General features: G+C 45.0%; 1 protein-coding gene across 2 annotated transcripts in view; it reads right to left on the minus strand.

Annotated features, from left to right (window-relative positions):
• MGLL (monoglyceride lipase) overlaps positions 1-21,357 on the minus strand; it is a 61,940-nt gene that overhangs the window by 7,967 nt on the left and 32,616 nt on the right. For both annotated transcript variants that reach the window (XM_033071416.2, XM_033071415.1), the window contains exons 4-6: positions 8,284-8,420; positions 6,669-6,779; positions 2,606-2,695 (exon numbers count right to left, since the gene is read on the minus strand). In XM_033071416.2, the coding sequence (XP_032927307.1) occupies positions 2,606-2,695; positions 6,669-6,779; positions 8,284-8,420 (338 nt within the window). The remainder of the gene's footprint in view (positions 1-2,605; positions 2,696-6,668; positions 6,780-8,283; positions 8,421-21,357) is intronic.

Below are 21,357 nucleotides of genomic sequence, written 5' to 3' on the forward strand. Positions count from 1 at the left end.
AACATCAAACAAATATCTCTCTATCATTCTGTATTTCGGTCCCCACGCCCTGAAGACAGCTTTCTGGGAACACAAACTCATTAGGAAATCTTGGATGTTGTCCCAAAAATATTTCTAGTGAATAGAAAGCTGGTCTGGCAGGAGTGTATGTGTAACATATAAATAATGGATGTTTCCAGCACATAGTGTGCTTTAAATATGAGCGTCTTGAATCCAAAAGGAGGGTGGAGTGTGCTTAGAGGCACCAGAGGACCAAAATGCTGTCTTGTCTTCAGTAAGTGCCTGGAGCCTCAAAACCTGGTGTTTGAAGGGGGTCAGGAAAGTGCTTTACATCACTGCCCACAGCTACTATGTCAGCTGTGTGCTCAGGTATAGGAGAGAAGGCAGCAGAGCACACAGGGCATCTCATTTGGAGACATCTCCATTACAGGCAGGCTCTAATGAAGCAGAGCTACACCTTTATCCCTCCAAAAGGCTCTCCCTTGCTCCATGAAAAGGGAAAGAGCAGAGCTCCAAGGAAGCAGAGCTCCATGGAAGCTTTAGAGACTTGAAGCACCACAGAACAGACAAAGCAGCAGCAAATACGTGGTTAGAAAGACAACACAACAGCAATTATTATAAAGTATGTCCAGTGGTTGCTGTGGTGATTCCACACCACAACACGGAAGTGCTCAGTCAATACTGTGTGCCAATTTCAGGAGCTCTCTGACACTTCCCTAAATGTATTATTATTCAGGATGTCCCTACATCATCACTTTTCTCCTACAAAGCTATTGAGTGCAGCAGTAGCATCTTCCAGCAGAGGATCCAGCTCTTGGAGGTGTATTTAAAACATCCTTAAATGTTTTAAATTTAAAACCCCCTTTAAAGGCAGCTGCAGCAGAGTTCAGGTGTCACATAACAAATCAGGAGCAGGCAAAGACCCATTCATTGCAGGGTCACTCTTCAGGTAGGGAATACAGCTCTCCAATTCCTCTCCTCCTGCAGAGCCCTGATTGCTTTTATCCTCTACATACAAATGTAGATGTGAAAACTTTCCTCTGTGTCATTTTAGTGAATTAATTGTCTAATTTAAACTCTTTCTCTGAATTACATGCAACAAGTTATGGCAGCTGAATGTAATTAAGAACAGGTTTCTACAGCTAGATTGGAGTCAGCCCTCTTCCCAAGCATTTATTCTGTGCAGCCTCATATGGTACTTTCGAGCATATGTCACACGGTGCATCAGCGGATGTACATGATCTCACTCCAGTCCTGTCTTCTTTTCCTCAGCTCCTTGCATCTATATCCACCTCCAACACAGTGAAATCTTATGCTCTGTGTTCTTATGTTCAAGGATAAGTGAGCTAAAAGTCATTGGAACCAAACCCCTTCTGGTAGTGCCAAGAAACAACCCTGGGCCTTGAGGCTGTTCTGGAAACTCTTTGCTGTCCAGTTTTCTGAATAGGTGAGCCAAAGGTGTGGGACATACCAAGGCCTAATGCACTGCACTCACACAGATGTTGGCACTGTCTTTGTCTCTGATCTTTTCAGCTTCAATTCTAATGCTGGTCGAGCTGCCTCCCCTGAGAAAGGCAATTTATTAATTCCTAGTTAAGGTCTGAACCAGTGCATGAAAATGCAGGGAAAATGACAGCATCTGTCAGTGAGATGTGAGCTGGCATGGGAGCACAGGAACAAGGGGCCACTTTGCACCAGCAAAGCTTGAGACACCCTTGAGTGCTATTTTCTATAATTCAAGAAGAAAAAAAAGTGCTTTCTGAAATGCACCAAGTTCTGGGTCTAGCCTAAGCACCTTACAGTTTGTGACTCTCCTTTCACTCCTCCCACAACAGTGAGAAGGAAAAACCCTCCCTAGGTGGTGTTGCAGCAGTTGCAATTACACCTGTTTCTGCAGTGATGGCATGAATAGGCTGACACAGTTATTACAGGAGTGAGTGTGAATGGAAGACGAGTCCCAGGCTATTGTGGCACTAGAAAAACTCAACCCTGGACAGTTCCACACACATTAATGGTGGTGAGGCTGGAGCTGTGTTACAACAGCTGCTTGAAGCATTATTTTTGGGTGTAGCATGCATTTATCATTTGTTTGGAAAGGCTGTAGCAGAGTCAGAGTGTGATCCAGGAGAACTTTGGCTCAAGCATGCTCTTTTCCTCTGCTTGAATGCATCTGGCACAATGTGATCCTGGTTTGGAAGCAGGAAAACAAATCTCCAGGAATGTAGAGTTTTGCATGCTTTCACCACAAAGAGCAGAGGTGGAAAAGTTGACTTTAGCAGTGTGCTCGGTACCCGAGTTGGGTTTTGCTGCTGTAACGAGTGGTGGTGGTGCAGCAGAGACAAAGACGTGGCTCCCACGTGCTTCCCACTGCACCTGCAGCTCTCTGCCAACTCTGGTACCCAAGGAAGAGCAGCTGGGTTCCCTCAGCCTTCTGTGAGCAGTCAGTTCCACTGGCCTCAGAGATATGTCACCTTTCTGCACCAGCACAGGTTCTGCCCTCCCGATTTAGCAAAACACTTGTGAGTTGTTTTTTTTTAATAAAAATGGCAGGACTAGGACAAGATACCAGCTGTGCAGTGACTTAAAGTGGCATTAAGGTTCTCACCTCTTTCTTGTTCCTGGAAATTGCATTTGGATCTATTGATCCCAGTGATAGGTTTGGGAGCACAAAGTTGAGCACTTTCGCTGCAAAAACCTGTGGGAGAGGAAAGGAAGAAGTCAAAGAGCCAGTTAGAGGAAGAGAGGGACCACAGAGGCCCAAATGCTGAGCTGATGGAAATCAGCACAGGAGTTAAATAGTTGAGAATTCTCAGCTAACTCTGGAGGAAGATCTGTCCTATATATAAAACATTTATCTTAACGAGGAAAGTGTTTTAACTGCTCCTGGGAGCAGGGAGTGGGTGTGCTAGACTGAAATGCCGTCAGCTGTCCGTCCACATGCAGCAGCACAACTTCATTGTGCTGTGCCTTTTCCTCATTCTTAAGTTAATTTCTGAAAGGCCTCAGTTCAGTGCTTTCATAGGAAAAGGTCATTTCCAACTCTTAGAGGGCTGGGTTTTGGTGTTTTATTGCCCTTTCCTTGCTGCCACAGCTCTGATTTCAGGCTGCAGTGCACAAGTGATACTGGGTGCCATTTGCAGAGTTGCCTAGGCTGCACTCGTTTTGATAAGTGTATTCTCCAGGGAACCTGTAAATAAACAACAGCTAAGTGTGCATGCATTGGCTAAGGGAATCCATTGCTCACACGTCTCCTGGGAACAACACACAAAAGCATTGAGCAGCCCAGGCTGGAAACTGCTGCTGGAAGAAAGGGTAACATCTTTCATTTCAATAGCACTACAAGCACGTTGATACCAGAGTTCTGCTCTGATCTTTTGATAGCTTTGATAGCTGCCTTTAATTAAGTGATCACTCCTTAAGTGAGAAAATTCACAGTTAGTGTTCATTGGCCTGGTTTATGGCCCTGTGGTGTTCACAGCTAACACTGGGAGCAGGCTGTCCCCTGTGCCCTCTGTTCTGCAGACACCTAATCACTTCTGAAGCACACTCTGGCACTTCAGATCACAGATGACACATGATAGATTAATTATGATATTAGAGGAATAACACAAGGTTGAAGTCAAAGTCATACAGGAGTGAAAAGCAGTGCAGAGTCACAGCAGGTTTGGGAACACGTGTGTACCTTGGGGTAGGTATGAGTAGGAACCAGTGTCACTGCCAGTACACTGAGCCCTCACTGGCCATGACATTGTGTCAGCAAAATTAATTTTTACTACACAACAATGCAGGTATGAGCTTATGATGATCCAAGAAGGAATGGGGTTTTTCTCATTTCATATTAAGTCCAGGCAGTGATGATTTGAGCTGTGCATCTTCATATGTCCTAGACAGGATTATGGACTCTGAACCTGATGACTAACAACTCTGCTAAACTGGACAGGATAAAGGAATAAAGAAACAAAAAAGTTTAAATATAGTACTTTCTTCCAGATTGATTACACCTTAGGAAAAGTCCTTTTCAGTGTTACTGGGTGCAGATTCAGGCTGAAAGACAGTGAGCAACACGATGTGCAGTCAGGCTGGAAAGCAATAGATCAGCAAGAGGTGAAATGGAAAACACAAAAGGTAAAGAGAGAATGTCGTGTAGTGAGTCCTTAAACAATAGGCTGAGGGTCAGTACAGGATTAAACACCAGGGAATATTTCCTAAGGGGTTGTCCTGCCCACCTGATTGCAAAGCATTCAATAGCAGAAATGTAGTGTGAGATGCTCTTTCACCCCTGCTCTGCCCTTTGCCACCTATGTGACTCCTGTCTCTGCAGCCTTTGAAACTGCAAAGATTCAGAGCTGAATTTTGTCCAGCTCAGTTGAGAAGAAAAGGGGGAAGGCAGCAAGATCCCTCTCACTCTACTGGATTTGCAACTGGATGCTTCCACCAGAAGCAAAGGACACAGGATTTATAGGGCACTGGTGAAATTTGTTTCTGCAAAGAGCAGCATTTGATCTTCCTGCACAGAGCCTGCAAATATTCTGTGCTTCTGCTGCTGCCAGGGCTGGCTCAGCAGCCAGGGAAGGTATTTCTAAGAGGGTCTGAAGGGCCCAGTGTGTCATCTGGCTCGCTGTTATTGTTGTCTTGAGCCCTGGTTTGTTCAGGCCAAGGTAAATTCTTACTCAGCTGGAAACCTCCCCAGCAAAGGGATGAATGCAGTGGTCCTTGGGAAATGGCCCAGGGCTGAGAAATCCTACCAGTTCCAAGGGAAAACTGAGGCTTTGTTCCTCAGAAGCACAATCACCATGAAATGTTTTGTGACTCTCAGAGGAAAAAAAATCACACAGCTTTATGGGAGAATGTGGCTTGTGCAGGAATGCTCTGCTTGTTTTCAGTCCTTCCCCTTGCAAATACCTCTTCAACTCCTGAAATGATTTCAACTGAGTGTGACAGAGCAGAGCTATTTCAGGAATAATTAATTTTTTATCCGTTTTGAGATGTAGAAATAGATTTGAAAGAGAAAGAAACTGACTGTGCTTTTGTAATACTGCATGTGAGAAACTTTCTAGGAAAGAGACTGTATAAACACCTCCAAAATACTTCAGTTAGAGAACAGGATTTCCAACCTAAATGATGGCATTTATTTCTTACATGGAAATAAAGCAACATGTGGTACAGATCTGCAACAAACCAGACTACAGCAATGCTAGTTCCCACAGAACTGGTGAGTCCTTGTTTCAGAAAGGGTTTAGCATCTAGCAAAGGTAAATCTGTAGCAATCTTTCTCCATTCTCCTTGATTAGAAAGAAAAGGCTAAGAGTCTCTCTCAAACTGTTTATTATTTTTTTCTTAATAGTTAATAGTCATTAACAACTTGATAGTTATTCTTTTTTGCTTTCCCAAGTAAAAAAAAGCAGGGGCACTGATGCTCATGGGACACTTATGCTAGATATAGCCTCACCCATGAAGAATCAGTATCCAGCCTCCTAAAACCAGACTTTGGTACTCTGACTCCTATTTAAATAAGTTTACTTGCATTGGATGACTTCAGGATTCACTTCTCCTCTTAAAATTAGGTAGGACTATGGGAAAGCACTTAGAAGGAAAATATTGACTGGCATCCAGGTGGTTCAGATCTCAGCAGGGTCCTGCATCTTAAGGCTAGAGGTCTTAATGCATTTTTTTCAGTGGAAAAGAGGTGATTAGAAAGCACTCTTTGGTGCTTGTAATGATTTGTGAGTTCCATAGATGCCTTTGGCTACAGCAGAAAGTGGGACAGGATTATTCTGAAAGCTGAGGCAGTCTGTCTTCTTCCTCACAGAAGGAAAAAAAAGGAAAAATAGCTTAGAAGTAAATTAAAACAAGAAGCTAGCCCTAGGAGAAGTTTCTAAGGAGAAAGGATAAAGGAAAGAGTCCTGTGGGAATGAGAGGCTCTGTCCTTCCTGCTGGTTTAGCTGCTCCTTCCCTTTGCTTCTAGCTTCTTTTAGGATTTTGTTTATTCTTTTAAAAATGCAAAAAGGAGAGAGCTGAGGCTCACTTGCTGTGCAGAACTTCCCTGGGGAAGGGCAAACTGGGCAATGCAATTGTGGATCAGAAACAGCTCTGGAGGGCAGGCGTGAATGGTAGGGGGATAAAGCCTAAATGCAAACCAAAAGAGATGGTCTGGACAAGAACCAGCTGTGGTGCCAAGCCAAATGGGGGGCAGGGAGGGCAGTGATGCTTTAGCTGGAAGCCTCTTTTGAGGCTCATAAAGGATTTCTGGGACTCAGGAGTTCTAGAAATTGGTCATCCCCCAAATGCCAAAAATAACCCTGGCCTGACTTAGCCAGCAGCCTGTGTTGCAACTATACCAGACTCTGCATGAGTCAGGAAGAAAGCTGTAGGAGAGGAAGGGAAAGGACAGCACTGTGTGGGCTGCCATGGGCTGAGGTGAAGAAAGCACAGTCTGCTACCACCAATACCCAACTCTTACTTAAACAGGTTTTCCTGGACAGGTTCAGGATTCACTTCCCCTCTGAAAAGTAGGTGGAACTGTGGGGGAGGCAGTTAGAAGAAAAGTATTGAGTGGCATCTGGGTGGCACAGATCCCAGCAGGGTTTTGCATTTCAAGGCAGAGGTCTGAACACTTTTCCTGCTGCAGAAGAGCAAGGTGACCATGTGCAACGCGGGTTTGCTCTTACCTTGATGGGAGTAGCGACTTCTGGGTTGGCTACCACTAAAGGAGAGATTAACAGCATGCCTGAAAACTCACTGGGTCGCTCACTAGCTGTCAGAATGGAGATGGCTCCCCCCTGCAATGCAAAACAACAGCCCACAGCTTAATACAGGTGCCAACATCTTGTTTGTATAGTAATCCTGTTACTGGAAGAGTTTTAGTCCAAGCAAGCAATTACTTCTGCCCCACTGAGAGTGCAGCGTGGTCAGCAAGGAAGGCTGGACAAGTAGAAGCACTGGAAGTGTCTGTTTTTTGTCGGGGAGAAGAGATCTGGTTTCTGTTCTCATGCTATAAACCCTCACATCACACTGACCTCAACTCTCCATGCAATGTCCATCAGCTCCCTGAGATGATTTGCGTCCTCCTCACTTAACAGGACTAAGAAGTAACAAGAAAATATCTGAAGTGGTAGTTCAGGTGGGACTTGAAAAATCAGTTGAGTTTACCAGCTTGGCAGACTGTGCTGCATCAGGAAGATGCTGTGAAGCCGGGCTTGCTCCGTGCTGTGCCACTGGTAACCTGGGCAACAGCAATGCTGCCACTGGCACGTGAAAATCTTCACTAATTAATGGGAATTAAATAGTCTCCCCCTCAGTGTCCCCAGCCCCTCCAGCCCCACAGAGCTGTGCCAAGCACCTGGCAGCAAACACCCAGCCCAAGGCCCAGAGCTGAATGACAGCCAGGCATGAGGACAGGGACTGATGGTGAGGGTGCAGATGGAAGGGATCCGGTGGGCTTGCTTGGGAAAGTTTGCAGAGGATTAGTTGCCAGGGGAAATATTTGGTGAACTTCCACCCTCCTGAAGAACCAGGGGCTTGTTAAATGGAGCAGCAGCGAGAAGCATCTCAAAGAGCTCACTGGGAAATTGCTCCTTGTTGCAGTGGCTTTGGAGCACGGGAGCCCTTCAGAGCATGCCATGCCTTCTTATGCAAGAACACTAATTTATCTGAGCATGGACTGAATCCCAAAGTACTTATTCATTTTCCTCTCCTCCGGGAAGGCAGGGAGAGCAGATCAATGACATCAGTGGGAATACTGTTAGCTTGAATAAAGGGATTTGGCCCGTGCTGTCAGAATCAGGCTTCAGATCTGTTCACCAAATCAGTGCCTTTGTTTTTGCAGCCTTAATCCCTGGTACATTTTCCTGTTAGGTTGTTTAACAGAATGAGGCTACAGGGTATTTTCATGCTTCATCCCCATGCTGCTCACAAAGCCTTGGAGGGCTTCACCTCCTGGTTACTGGTTAGAATGAAAGGGGAAGCCCAATGCTGCAGGGAGCTGGTGAGACTCACACAGAGCCAGGGAATGAATGGTCGTGTTAAAAAGCAGGCTTCTTGTTGCAAATGACACTAATTAGGGCCATGGTGGGGGTAGAAAAGTTAAGGACTGTCTTTACTCAAGGCAGATCTCGGGGTTATAACATGCTGGCAAATTAGTCAGTGAATGAAGTGGAAGGGAAGAGCCCTTGTAGTTTTGTTTTCCTGCTGTGGAATGAGTTATTTCCTGCCATCCACATGAGCAGCAGCAGACTATGACACATGTCCTGGGTGCTGCTGGCAGGGGTAGGGGATGGTGCTTACCATGGAGTGCCCCAGGATGAGAATGGGCAGCTCTGGGTGCTCTTTCTTCATGAGATCAATGTGCTGCAAGCTGTCCCTGATGAAGACGTGGAAATCCGAGACAACCATGCGATCCCCCTCGCTCTGCCCATGGCCAACTGCAGGGAAAAGGAGAGCACACAGCTCAGACACTGGAAGCACTGGTTACAATCAACAAAGGACCTGGCAGAAATAAGCCTGTTGGACTATTTCTGTGCTAGCTTGACCTTCTCCTGAAGTCATCTCTCAGCAGAAAAAGTGCAAAGGAAACTGCACAGGGCTGTCAAGTGCCATACTGCCCATGACCTGTGTTCAGGGCTTGCAAGGGGCCTCTAAATTTGGATTTCTATTCATGTTTCTGTCTGTTCTTAAAAACTAAGGGTACTAATTTACTTCTTGCAGCCTCCAATATCAGGATGAGGAAGGGCTGTCTTGCCCTGGGTCACTGCATTCTGGGAAATGTGGATTTGCCTCAGGGATCATTTGCTTTTGGTCTGGTGGCTCATTGTACAGCTGTAACCGCTGTGTAGCATCTTGGCAAGAAACAGAAAGATTCTGAAGACTAGATACAGCTGCTATAAACTTAATGGAGCATGGACAATGCTTTTTCCAGGGCCTGAATGTGCATAAGCTTCACAGTCTTGCTTTTTCTCATGATGCTCTGCAGCTCTGGGTGGGCTGGAAACCTGCAGTGGGCAAGTGTCCAGTGGCATCCTCCTCCTAAACAAGTGTTAATGCAAACTGCACCACACCTGGACACTGTTTCCTACTCTGTGTCTGGGAATTATCTTGCCTAATGGAAGGGAAGGGGAGGATTGAAATGGGAGATGGTGAGTTGCCATGGGAACAGTGGCATCCCTGGCAGAGGTGGAGCCAGCATCACCACCAACACAGCCCCAGGCAATTCTGAGCTTGCAAAGGCTTGAAATTAATCCCACCTTTGGGAAGCAGTTTGCATGCTCCCCTGACCACACATGCATGTTACTGTCTATCACAAACAGGATTTAGAAACAGCCCCTTTGCTTGCTCCATGCAGGTTGTTACGGAAAATTGTGAAGGGGAAACGCTTCGCCCCCCATATGGGTTAGGGTATAGGGGGTCTTAAACATCTCCCTCCTGCTGGTGCCTCCTCAGGCCTTCTGCAGTGGGCACTGGCACATTCACAGACACAAAGGGACAATGACTTGTTAAGGGAGGCTGACATGCACAGAGACCAGACAGAGCTAAAATAATAAAGTAGGTATTTATTAAAAGGCCTCAGAAGGATACACCTTGGGCAGTACAAGAGCCCAGCCAGGGCTATGCCCAGGATGGAACCAAGTTGGATCCCAGTCACAAGTTTTCACACTTTTATAAATTTTGGCCCATTTACATATTGGGGTTAATTGTCCAATTACAGCTTCAGGCCATGAAGTCCCATGCTCTTTGTTTGCTGTCTTCAGTTCCTCATTTTTTACACTTTTTGGGCCTGAAGCTTGTCCTTGGTGTCAAGCATTGTTTTGTCTAACTACCCTGCAAAGAGAACTCACTAACACTGAATATGAAGCTCAGAGCTACACACCTAGGCAGCACAGAACCTGAAAAATGTGAAAACTAAAACTTAGGGCATGAAGGTGAAGCTGGTAATTGTTGGCATGCTGGATGGTTCCCCTTCCAGTGATCAGCAAAGAAAAGCACTGCTGACCCAGCCACAAAGGTTTTTATATCTGCTGACAGTGGTCATACCAGTGGAAAATCAATAGGTCTCAACTTCCTTGTAAGCCACCCAAAAAAATCACCTTGCAAATTAGGCAGAACTTCTAATAAAAAGCTGGACTAAATTAACTTCTTCTAGGAAAAACTGAACCCCACACTTGGTTTTTTTTGTCCTGTCAGGTGGTCTCTGTGGCTGGGTCTTTTGTCAGTGAAGGCTGCAATCAGCCACGCTGGCTGCCAAAAAAACCCATACATGTTATGCTGATCAATTTTAAATAATGTTTTACCAGTTCTGCTTTCCATGCACACACTCCAATTCCTGCCAAAATATGGTGCAGCAAGCATCCTCCATGGATCAGTGACCAGAAACAAATTGAAGAGCAAATTAAAATACAAGTCATGATAATCTCCAGAAGTGAAACCATGTGTGTGACTAGAGGAACTATTAACTTTAAACTGTTTTTTGTTACAGTTGCAAAGTGAGCTTTTTACAACTTTTATACACATCCAGTCCACTCACTTTATGGTCCTCAAATGTGTTATCTGCCTATTATTCAACTCCAAATGTAGCAGGTTGGTATGAGTTGAACAGTCCAGAGAGAGGAACGTTTCCCCTAACAGAGCTCTGCACTTGAGGTTTTTTTTCTCCAGTGCTGCTTCACTTGCTTCTAGTCTCTCCTTCTCTCCAGGGCTCAGACAGCTGAGCAAGCAGAGACAGAAACCCAGGTCTGTAAATGGGCCATGACTCCTTGCTCTGGAACTGTGAGTTTTTGGTCTATTTTTGGATGAGACAGAGGCAGGTCTGGAAAACCTCCTTGGCTCTCAGTGTGGAGAATTTCCCCTGCTCCCACCACATAACAGTGACACTGCTTGTAACAGTCAAGGTAATGATTGTGGAATCCCAGAAATACCTGGGCAATGCTGCGACAAGTTCCTCTGAATTTTTACAGGGTTTGGGTTTTTTTATTAGTAACTTAATGAACCCCCCTTTAAACCTTGGTTTTAAGTACTAAACTCCTGTTCTCCACTCAGATGGCAGAGCAAAGCCTGAGCAGCAGTTTGTCTGCACATGTGGGACAGGAAAGCCTTTGCTTTGCTGTCTTTGCTTTGATACTCTCTCTGCCCCTTGCACAGTGTTAGCCAGGGGGCATTGCTAGGTCATGATCTTTCATTTTAATATTTTCCATTCTTCCCCTCCAAGAAACCAAACCTGTTCCCCTAGTGAATGAGTATATAGCAAGTTTGAATTCCCCAGCTGACAAAGCTTCAGGGTGAGGAACTAAGACCCCTTCTATTAGATAAAAGATATTTGCACAACCAAACATCAATACAGTCAGGAATATTGATGTGTTTTTCTCTGATCTTTTGCCTTTAGAGCTATCAAGAATGGAAGATCAGGTTCATCCTTGATGTAAAGCTATTAGCTAAGGGTTTTCTGAGAATTAATCTGCTGTAGTGGTTCCACAGTGGCAAAACAGTGGGTGCAAGAGGAGGGGAGCCACCTTCCCCTGGCAACTGGAACTAGCCACAGACTGCTCCACACCAAGTGACACAACACCAGGGGTGACAGCAGAGAAGTGTCCCAAGAATCACAGCTCCATGAGCTCCTCATCACAGCATCCCAGAGGGGCCCCTGGTTTCAGCAGGGCAGTGTGAGGTGCAGTGCACAGAGCCCCACAGCACACTCAGCATCCAAAAGCTTTTGAACAGTTTCCCATCTCACTGGTTTCACACCCAGCTTGTGTGGTTCATTGCTGGCACTTTGTGCAGTGGCTCAGTGATCACATCAGGTTCTTGTACTGACTGAATTGCAGGCACCCTTTCCATGAGTCTCTAAAAGTAAGAATCCAAACCATGTCTTTTCAAGGTGCAAATCTAGAATCAGAAGGTTTAAGCATCCATTTGCAACCAAACACACCACTGCAAAAAACATACTCTGCTCATACAAAATCTGAATGAAGGCTGTGATGATCTGGCCCAATATGTCACAGTTATTAAATTCTTCCCTCTATTTTCAGCATGAGCATGCTCAGACTGCAGCTCTGCCACTGGAGTCAAGAACAACAACTCACTCAGTCTGTCACAAAGCATGACTTCAGACATGATTCCACCTGTGATTATAGATCCTCCACAGCTACACATCTCTCTGGATAAAATTATAATGACTGGCTGCACAGGAAGGCAAAGCTGAGAGTTCAGGGATGGAGTATTTGAGGGTGTGAGGTCTCTGGGCAGTCTGTTATAACCATGTAGGTATGGCTCTGCCTGCATAACAGATCCTCTGACCCTGGAAATGCACACTTCTACAAGTGCCTCCACTCCTCAAATCCCATATTCTCTCGTGCTTTGGGGCTTGCTTTTGAAAACCACTCCAAAGCAGCCAGGATCTTCAGCTGACATTAGCTCACATGCCTCAAAGAAGGTTACATCCTGATCAGATTGGAGATATGCAGAAAATCATGTAAATAAAAAGCACAGTCCAACTCGACACTCCTTTCCCTTCATTGAAATCCAAATGGGAACTGCCTGAAGAAATAAACAGCCCAGCTCTGGGCTGGTTGGGCAGACTCAATCTGATGGGGGTACCTGGGCTGGATCTCCACCAGCACAGTGCTTTGGGGCTGTGGGGCCACATCAGAGCTGGAGAAATCTCTCCTTAAATGCAGTAAAGGAGGTGAGCAGAATATTCTGCAGAGAGGAGAGTGTGGCTGTGCCTGTCCCTGCACACTGTGGGGTGCCCTGGAGGCACTGCAGGGCTGGGTGAGTGGGGCAGCACACCCTGTCCACCCTCAGATACCTGCACTGGGTTTGTTCTAAACACTAACTTTTACAAAAGCCACACACTGTACATATTTCTTTCTCTTTCCAACCCTCCTGATAAAACTGGAGCCTGACCCTGAATGCTCAGGTGAGGACTGAATTTGCCCTCTGACCTTCAGCAGGAACATTTTGCTGTGGAAAATGACGTGATGGGAATGCAGGTCAAATGTTGAGTTCAGCTATGGTGCTGTAAATTCACCAATTTCAGTGCTGTTCTTTAAATCTTACAGTCATGGGAAAGCAGAAATTATGCACCAAGTTGTTTTTTCAGCCTTTGCCCCCTATTTATTATGGAAAAGCCATAAAACAGAGAGGACAGGAGAAATCTGCCTAGGGAACAGTAATTTTTCAGGAAGAATTTGTATCTTGGCTTTTCACCTATTTTGATGTTTTGTGGGGAAAGGGGATGGTTTGGATCCATTTTTATTGCAGTGAGAACACCACCACTGCTGGTGGATCATCTCACAGGATGAGATGTTCTCCCTTGCCAACTGATGGTAGAAACAGCCAGGAGGAATGCAGGGCTTGACTCCTGCCTCAGGATTCATCAGCACTATCTGTTTTCCTCTCTAGAGGTGTAACTCCAAGATTTTAAAGCAGGTGAATCAGGAACAGGCAGAGCCAGTGGTTAGGTCAGGAATTCAGGTTACCACTCCCTCAGCACAGACAGATTTTGAATTGCAATGGTGCTAACAGTGGAGTGTCAGGAGTTTTCAGTGGTTAAAGGTGAGAAGTGCACTGCTGTGAAGTTAATGATTCCCAGGCACTGAGGAGCAGCTCCCACAGAGTCCCACACTGGAAAGAAATGTCCCAGTGATGGCAGAGGGGCCATTGGCAAGGCTTGGTGCTGGAGTGTTTGATTTAATAAGCTGGAGCATGATGTGATTCAATTGCCAAAGAGCTGTTGTAGGCAGAAAAGGTGATTTTGCTGCTTTAGCACTGGCACTGCAGCAGTGGGCAGCAGCTCATTACAGCACAGACAATGGTGTGCAGAGGAAGGATTTTTAGAGCCCACAACCAAGCTCAGGTTGAAGACCTTCCTTATTTGCCTTGTTCATCAATAAGCTTGTTGGAATCTGACAGGTCCATTTGAAGCAAATGCCCAAAAGGCTGCTGGAAAAGAAGTTATGTGTTTATTAGCTTTTGGAAAGATTTGTTTTATTCCTGAAGTTCTCTGCCTCTATTTTCTGCCCAAAATTGGAGATGAATGGACTTCTCACTGGTGTTGGAGACTGTGATGTGTGGGAAGGTGAGCCTACCTCACCCTTTTTTTTGCTCTCGCTCCACCTCAGGTCATGCTGCTGCTAAGAGACATGAGAATAGCTGTGTCCTGCTTGCTGTTCAGCTGTCTGTTTTAGGGGAAAAAACCCACAAAATTAAAAATTCTCACAGATGTTTTCCCTCTGCAGGTGGCCCACACAGAGGAATGATGCTGAATCTGGAGCCCACAGGAGGGAGATGCCAGTGACAGATGTGGGGATGGTTCTTCTGGTGCACAAGGTGTAAAGTGCCAGCCAAAACCCTCTCCCATGATCTTCCTGAGCTTGCTCAGGTGGGCACCTCTCTACAGTGACCCCCAACCTCTCCTGAGGTGCCAGTGTGATGGGCAAGGACCCCTTCAGCAGCTCCTTTGAATATCCAAACCCCACAGACTGGGAGACAGCAGCCCTTGCCTGCCTCTGCTTTCCCCTCTGCCCTTTACAAAATGCACTCAGATTTGGGGATAAAACTTAAAGCACAAGATGCAGCAGTTTTCCAGAGTGTTTCAGCTCTAGCAGCCAGTGCAGCAGTTAATGAAGTGTGTCACAAGGCATTGCAGCTGATGCCTGTATTTATGAGCTCTACTGAAACTCCTCTGAGCAAGGACTGCTTCTTTTTTTTTTGGCACTTGTACAGCACCAGCACCACAGGGCACCACCACAGATCTTGGTTCAAGGTACAGCATTTAAAAATAATAATGAACTCTAATCCCAGGCTATAAGGCAGCATGGATTTGGAGAGGAGGAGTTTGGAGAAAGCACATAGATGGAGAATTTGGGGGAGACAATACACAAGGCAACACAGCAAATGTTCCGTGAAGCCTCGATTTTCTGCTCAGTGACTTTTTAAGGTTTAATGAAAAAATTACTAATGAACTAGTAAACACTTCAAATTGTCATAAGAGTTCACTACTGAAAAAACTATACTTGTTTTGTAATGATTTAAGTACACATCTTTTTCATCAAGTGAGCAGAGCTCATTAATTAAACATACTGGATTTCAAAGCTCTCAGTGTTTAATTATTTGTTTAACAAGCAGAACATCTAACCCACCATTCAGACACATAAACAACTAAAACAACAGGAAGAAGCTTCAAAGCAGGACAATCAACATCTGGAAAAGTCAACAGACTGTGCAGTATTGTCACTAACATGTAAAGCAAATGTTCCACTGGCAGAATAAATACACAGAGGAAGCATCTCAGAGATCATCCTGCAGATTCCTGCTCAACAAAGCATCCTTCTTACCCTCAGAACAGACCTATCATACTAAAGGACCTTTTTCTGGTTTGATTTCCCCAATTTCTTTCCATTCTTCAACCAAATCAAGTCTGATGCACAGAGGGCACAAGGAAATTTCTGCCCTCTGTCTGTACCTGCTCTTCATTTTGCTGCTTGTGGGGAGCATTGGCACCAGGACAGAGACACATGAGCCAGGAGAAAGCAGGGTAAGCTGTCCTAGGATTCAGGACAGAGGTCATGTCCCCTGACTCTGATCAAGCTGCCATCTAGGTCAGCTGCTGTGCTTATTTGGTAGCTAAACCTTGGAGGTGTCTCAGTGTCCACTGACTGAGCCTCAGCTATGCACTCTCAGCCTCCCCCACTGCTCTGGTTCCCACTGGAAGAAAAACCAGCTTGACACAAGCCTATGGTCTTCTCCAGGAAGATTATTTTCACATGAGATAGGAACCACTAGAAACCAAAAGGAGAAGATCCTCTCTCACCACTGCTTCCACTTTCATGTTCTTTGAGAACCTGAAATACAGCTCAGCATGTGCTAATCCTTACTTCAGGGTAGTCCTGGGCATCCCTTCTTTAGCAGCACCAGTAGAGATGCAGGGAACACACTGGGTTTTCCCACACAGGCACATTATACAGCTACTGGATATGGTACCCACCAGAATTACCTCTTACCCTGGGTGTTTTATGTATGAAGCATGTAACTAAGAGTTACAGGTGGATTCTGCCTCTCTGACCAAAAGAGAGCCTTGTCCTGAAGGCACAAGTCCATCAGCTTCCTTCTTCCCTTCCAAGGTTAGGAAAATAATTTTTCTTTCAGCATTTGCTGGGTAGTTTTTATTCACTTCTCTCACACAAAGAGTGCAGAAAACTGAAAGCATTCTCCTCCCACATCAGAGACACATTTGCAGAGATGAGATATTTTTAGAATAGTGTACATAGAGATATATTGTTTGTTGTCTTGCTTAGGGGAAAAAAAAAGCAACAGTCAAATTTCTATACTAAAATTATTTGTGCCTTATTGCTAAGGAGCAGAGGACCAGTCATCTTGCTAAAGCTATTTGAAATCTTTTCTGTACTCTAGAGATGACAAACAAAATGACCTGGTACATATCAGAGCAGTTGTTAATTCTGGCCAACAAGGCAAACTGTTTGTGTCAATGTTAAGAGCCAATTCTTCTCTAATGGATACAAACATGGTTCTTTTGGCTTTAGAAGACTTGCCCATTTCTAATGCAGTTGCTGAACTTGGCTCTGAACTGCAGTTCCTTAAAAGTCTTCCTGGAACATTATGTTTCTCATGCAAACATGCTGAAAAACCCATCAGAGTGTTTGTGTAGCAAAATAAGGAGCTGCATTTACAAACAGCAGTCGCTGTGGCCAGGCTAGAAACCTGGGATGTGTCTCCTGGGGTGCTGTGAGATGAAGGGGCCACGACAGGATGAAAATCTGCACGTGCCACAGTCACTTCCCACACTGCCTGGGATGGGGCAGCTTTGTCATCCCTGTCACAAAATCAGGAAGCTGCCCTGGTGTGGCAGGTGAAACTAAGGCACATGAAAGAGGAATATGGAGCCCACTTCCTCCTCCACAAAGCACATTTACAACAGTATTCCACTTTCTTCCTCAGGCCCTTCTGCAGTGCCACCTCCTGAGCCAGCCCTTAAGAACATAAAAGCAGAAGACAGCTGGCAGAAAAATCCTTTTCTACCAGGCTGCTGGGATGAATGGCTTGAAAATGTTGCACAAAGGCAGTGTGGATGGCTGAGTAGCTGTTCAGTTCCTCTACAAAAGAGTTTCTTTTGATGAAAGAAATGATTCCTGTCTAATCTCTTCTCCTATGGGATGAAGATCACAACACAATGTAAGATGTATAATCAGTGAAGCACAACTTAGAGTGGCTCTGAGGAGTCAGACTCTAACTAATCAAGCACCAAGGGATTCAATTTAGGGCCTATAATAATTTTTATAAGACACTATAATTTTTAACAGTCATTCTTGCAGTTCTGCATGGAGATTTTGCTCTCTTTCATCAGGAGCACATAATTTCCTGAACTATTGGTGAGGTGACTTTATTTAGTAATGGAGTTGGTCTTCAAAGACTTATTTTGGCATGACATAGAACCTGTATCAATGCCCAGATAATGCAGAAAAAAATGCATGGACTTTTCTGGAGTTAATCCAGGGTCTCAGAAGTTCATGTGACCTATATGCTGCTGATCTAGGAGCAGAGAAGAGCTTTCTTTCTGCTCTCCATGTATGACCTGAGATATCACTAATGGCAGCTAGAGTTTCACCTTCAGTGGAAGCAGCCAAGGGATATCTCCCTTGGTATTTTATTTTACCTTTTAAAACATATATAATTGACTTCTTTGTTTTAATCCCATGAATTTAAAAAAAAACAAGGGTGCAAACTTTCCCTAGCTGAAAACAAGCACGAAAATCCACTTGCATTAACTTTCTGATCCAAGCTGTATGAAAACAGCTGGGGCACCAATTCAAAATGTCAGGATTTTCAATGAAAAAGCCAGTGCTGGAGTGGAACTGCACCTTCTCCTTCCCCTTCCCTGCCCATTTATTCCAAAGTGTGCCTGGCATGTGGGCTGGCTCTCCAACACCACATGCTATTAAGTCCTAAATGACAGCTTGTTTAACTAGAAAACATTTCCATTTCTTTCCTTAACAAAGGCCATTCATTTCTTGCTCTTCTGTTTGCTTAGAGATGGTTCTGCTCGCCCTGCCTGAGTGTGCACAGCCACCAAGAGTGCTCCAAGGGAATGACCCTGCCCTGGTGGCTGACAGGAGCCTTCCCCCCAGCATCAACCAGCTACTTCCACTGCCAAATCCAGATGTGTGCCTCGGGTAGTTCTGGGCTTGAGTAAACAATCAAATCAATTAATCTTCATTGTTAAGAAAGACAGACTGAATTCTTCCCTGCCTACAGTAGTTCAGGCCTCTCAAAGAAAAGAAGATGAAAGCTGGATCATGTAAGAACTCCCTCCATGCTGCTGATGAAATGTCCTGGGAGATGGACACAACTTCCTTTCAAGCTCTCTTCAAAAGGTTCCTCTCCATGCAGACCACCCATTGGGGACCCACATCAATAACAACAACAACAAAAAGAATTTAAGAGACCCATTTTTCATCTGATTTATTTACATGTTAAAATAAACACGAGTTCCCATCTAGAGCAAGGGCTCCCAGTGGGTTCTGTTTAGTCTGTGAGATTCTTGGCACCAGAATACAGCATTTCTCTATTCCAAAGCAATCTTGGCACAGAATTGTTGGTTATATAATTTTTAAGCAACTGGCAAATGAATAATAATGTTTCTAAAAAGAGTGACTCGTGTTCTAGGATACCAGTAAGGTGTTAATCTGCCAAAAGGTTATTAACAAACCTGAGATCTCAAGGCCCTTCATTCAGGGTCAGCTCTCTCCAAGGGTTGCACTCCCAGTTCTCAATCAGCCTGTCCAAAGGGAGCTTTCCCACAGACTTAAAAAGATTTTCCCTTTTTGCTTCACTCCTTCGTGCTGCCACCTGGCAGTGCCACCCTCATTAGATGGGATTTGTCCCTGTTCCTGACAAGGCACGAAGGAAATACCACTCTCCCAGAGCTGATAGCTTTTTATACCCACTTTGCACAAGCTCAATGGGAGAACAGCAGGTGGATTATTTGAAATAAGGGCAGGCTTTTTTAATTTGCTTTATTATTTTTTTTTTTAGCAGGGTACATCCGCACAGAGCTGTAGCTCTCTCAAACCCTAACAGATCCGACCGGGAGCAAGGCAATTAAGGAAAAACCCTCCTGATGAAGCAGGTCTGGCAGGGAGCATTCCTGGGTGGGTCAATCCTGCCCAGTGTGCCAGAGCATAAATGCTGCCAGTTGGCTCATGGCTGAGTGGCATTTAGATGGTGCACGGGGGAAGTCACGGGGAGGTGGCAGGGCAGAAAATAGCTCTCCTAAATTCGTCTTGCAGCAAAGCTCTTGTCCTTTCTTGGGAGGGGTGGATTTCAGAGTTATTGTTTTGGTTGCTTTTTACCACTTCATACCCTTTTCTCTGTAACTTTCCCCACTGCAACTCTGAAATTCTCCTCACTACATATATATTTACTAAAAAGCCAGGATCAAACAGGCAGGTTATTGCTTTCTGTGCTCTATTACTCATTTCAAACCATGGCTGGGTGACAGCAGACAATGAATCCTGGCTGGCAGGTCTACAGTTCAGTAAACAATGCACAGATACAAGTGTTGAGCTATTGAAGGTATGACCTGTATGCTGGTTTTGGGCTATGAGAGCTGCTTCACAATCAGCCAGCAAGGGTGTATTTGCAGCTCAGGGAGAGCTGTCTACAAAATCTGGGCAGGAGAGGTGCAGGGTTCATGAAAGGGCACAGGAGTGTAGTCAAAAGTGCAGATGGTATCAGGGCAGGCTCAGTTCAGAAGTGCCCTCTGCCTCCTCTCCCTTCCCCCAGCCCTCTGCTGAGCTGAGCATGAACTTGGCACCGTGATGGGTCAGGCTGCCCACTCTGTAGCATTAGAAAAACTGCCAGGATCTGTCAGCAGGCTTTGTCTTGGATAAATTCAGAACCAGAAAATAAATGTAGCAGGGAGAACGTCAATTTTAAGAGATCTGGGTTGAGAGCATTAGTCTTTGTACCATCTACAATTCAGCACTTTTTTTTTTAGATTTTATTTTTGTAGCTAAACAAGAATTCTCAGATTAGAGAGTACTGCCAAGCCCTGAATAAATCCCAGCATTAGAGATGCTGTGGGTATAACAGCTCTCCCCATGAACTGAATCTGCAGACAGTATCTTCAGAGAAATTAACCCTTGAGTGCCACAGAACAGGCTCTGTAGCATCAGTTTCAATGCTCTGGGAAATCTCACCTTGTGGTTAGAACAGGTTTGTTCTATTCATGGAGCAATACTGATGAAGGGTGGAGAAAAGCACAGGCTTAGAGTAACTTAGAATGGCTGACACAGTAACTTTTCTGCATTGTTGGTGCAGTGGTCAAGTTTCCAGGTGCAATCCTGAAGATAAATTCAACCAAAGGATGTGTAACTACCAAACCAGTCAAGCAGCTTGTAATTACCTGACATCTGATTGTTTGTTTTCCATCCACAGCCCATTCCTCAGCAGTTCTGAAAGCAAGTGCTTAGAATTTGGATATAAGAAAAAGCTATATAGGTGCAATATAACCTTGCTTATTTTTCTGCCTCATCCCTTTCAATGTGGGTGAGATGTTTCATTATAAGCTGCTCTATTCACTGGCTGACTCTTCCTCTCAGCCTGTGAAGAACCATTCACAGTAATGGTTTTGAATTCTTGGAGCTCAGGGCTTTTGAGCTGCCAGCACTCTGGAAGTGGGTCAACATCACATTCAGATGTTTTCATGAATAACCTGAGATTTACTGAGGTGAAGTGTTATCCCTGAGAGCCAAGACAAACCTGTGGCAGTGCCAAGAGGCAGTTTCCCAACACCTTCCTGCATAGTCTGCTGCTGTGACACAGAATGAGCCACATGCTGATCTGAGTCACACAGGACTGATCTTAGGACTAATGGGAAGGACGACCTGCAGGAGATAGCCACAGCTAAAACTGCAACACTGCTGGAATATAACAGAACACAGGCCAGATTAAAGTGAGATGAAAGCCAGAAATATAAGCAACAGACCTTTTCACTAAAATTTGGCCACAGCTGACACAGACCAGGACATGCTCCCGTCGGAGGACAGGCTGTCACTCACACAAATGGGATGATGAGTTCTTATTTGATGTCTTAGTACGTTATGAAACTAAAATCCCCCCATGGCTCCCTCTGTGCCAGAATGCACAGAAGACTTCAAAGTGAGGTCCACACAGATCTTCAGGTAAGAATTCTTCCAAATGGCCTTAGGTTTTGTGAGACCTTTTGCAATCTTCAGTTTGTCACTCTAAAGAAGGCTCAAGGCTAAGAGGAGTGTCACTGGGATGCTGGAGAATCTCATCTGGGTTGGAGAATGAACCAGAGGTTAACCAGACATTTTGCTTTACTTTACC

This window comes from Catharus ustulatus, chromosome 13, assembly GCF_009819885.2.
Source record: "Catharus ustulatus isolate bCatUst1 chromosome 13, bCatUst1.pri.v2, whole genome shotgun sequence".
NCBI lineage: Eukaryota > Metazoa > Chordata > Aves > Passeriformes > Turdidae > Catharus > Catharus ustulatus.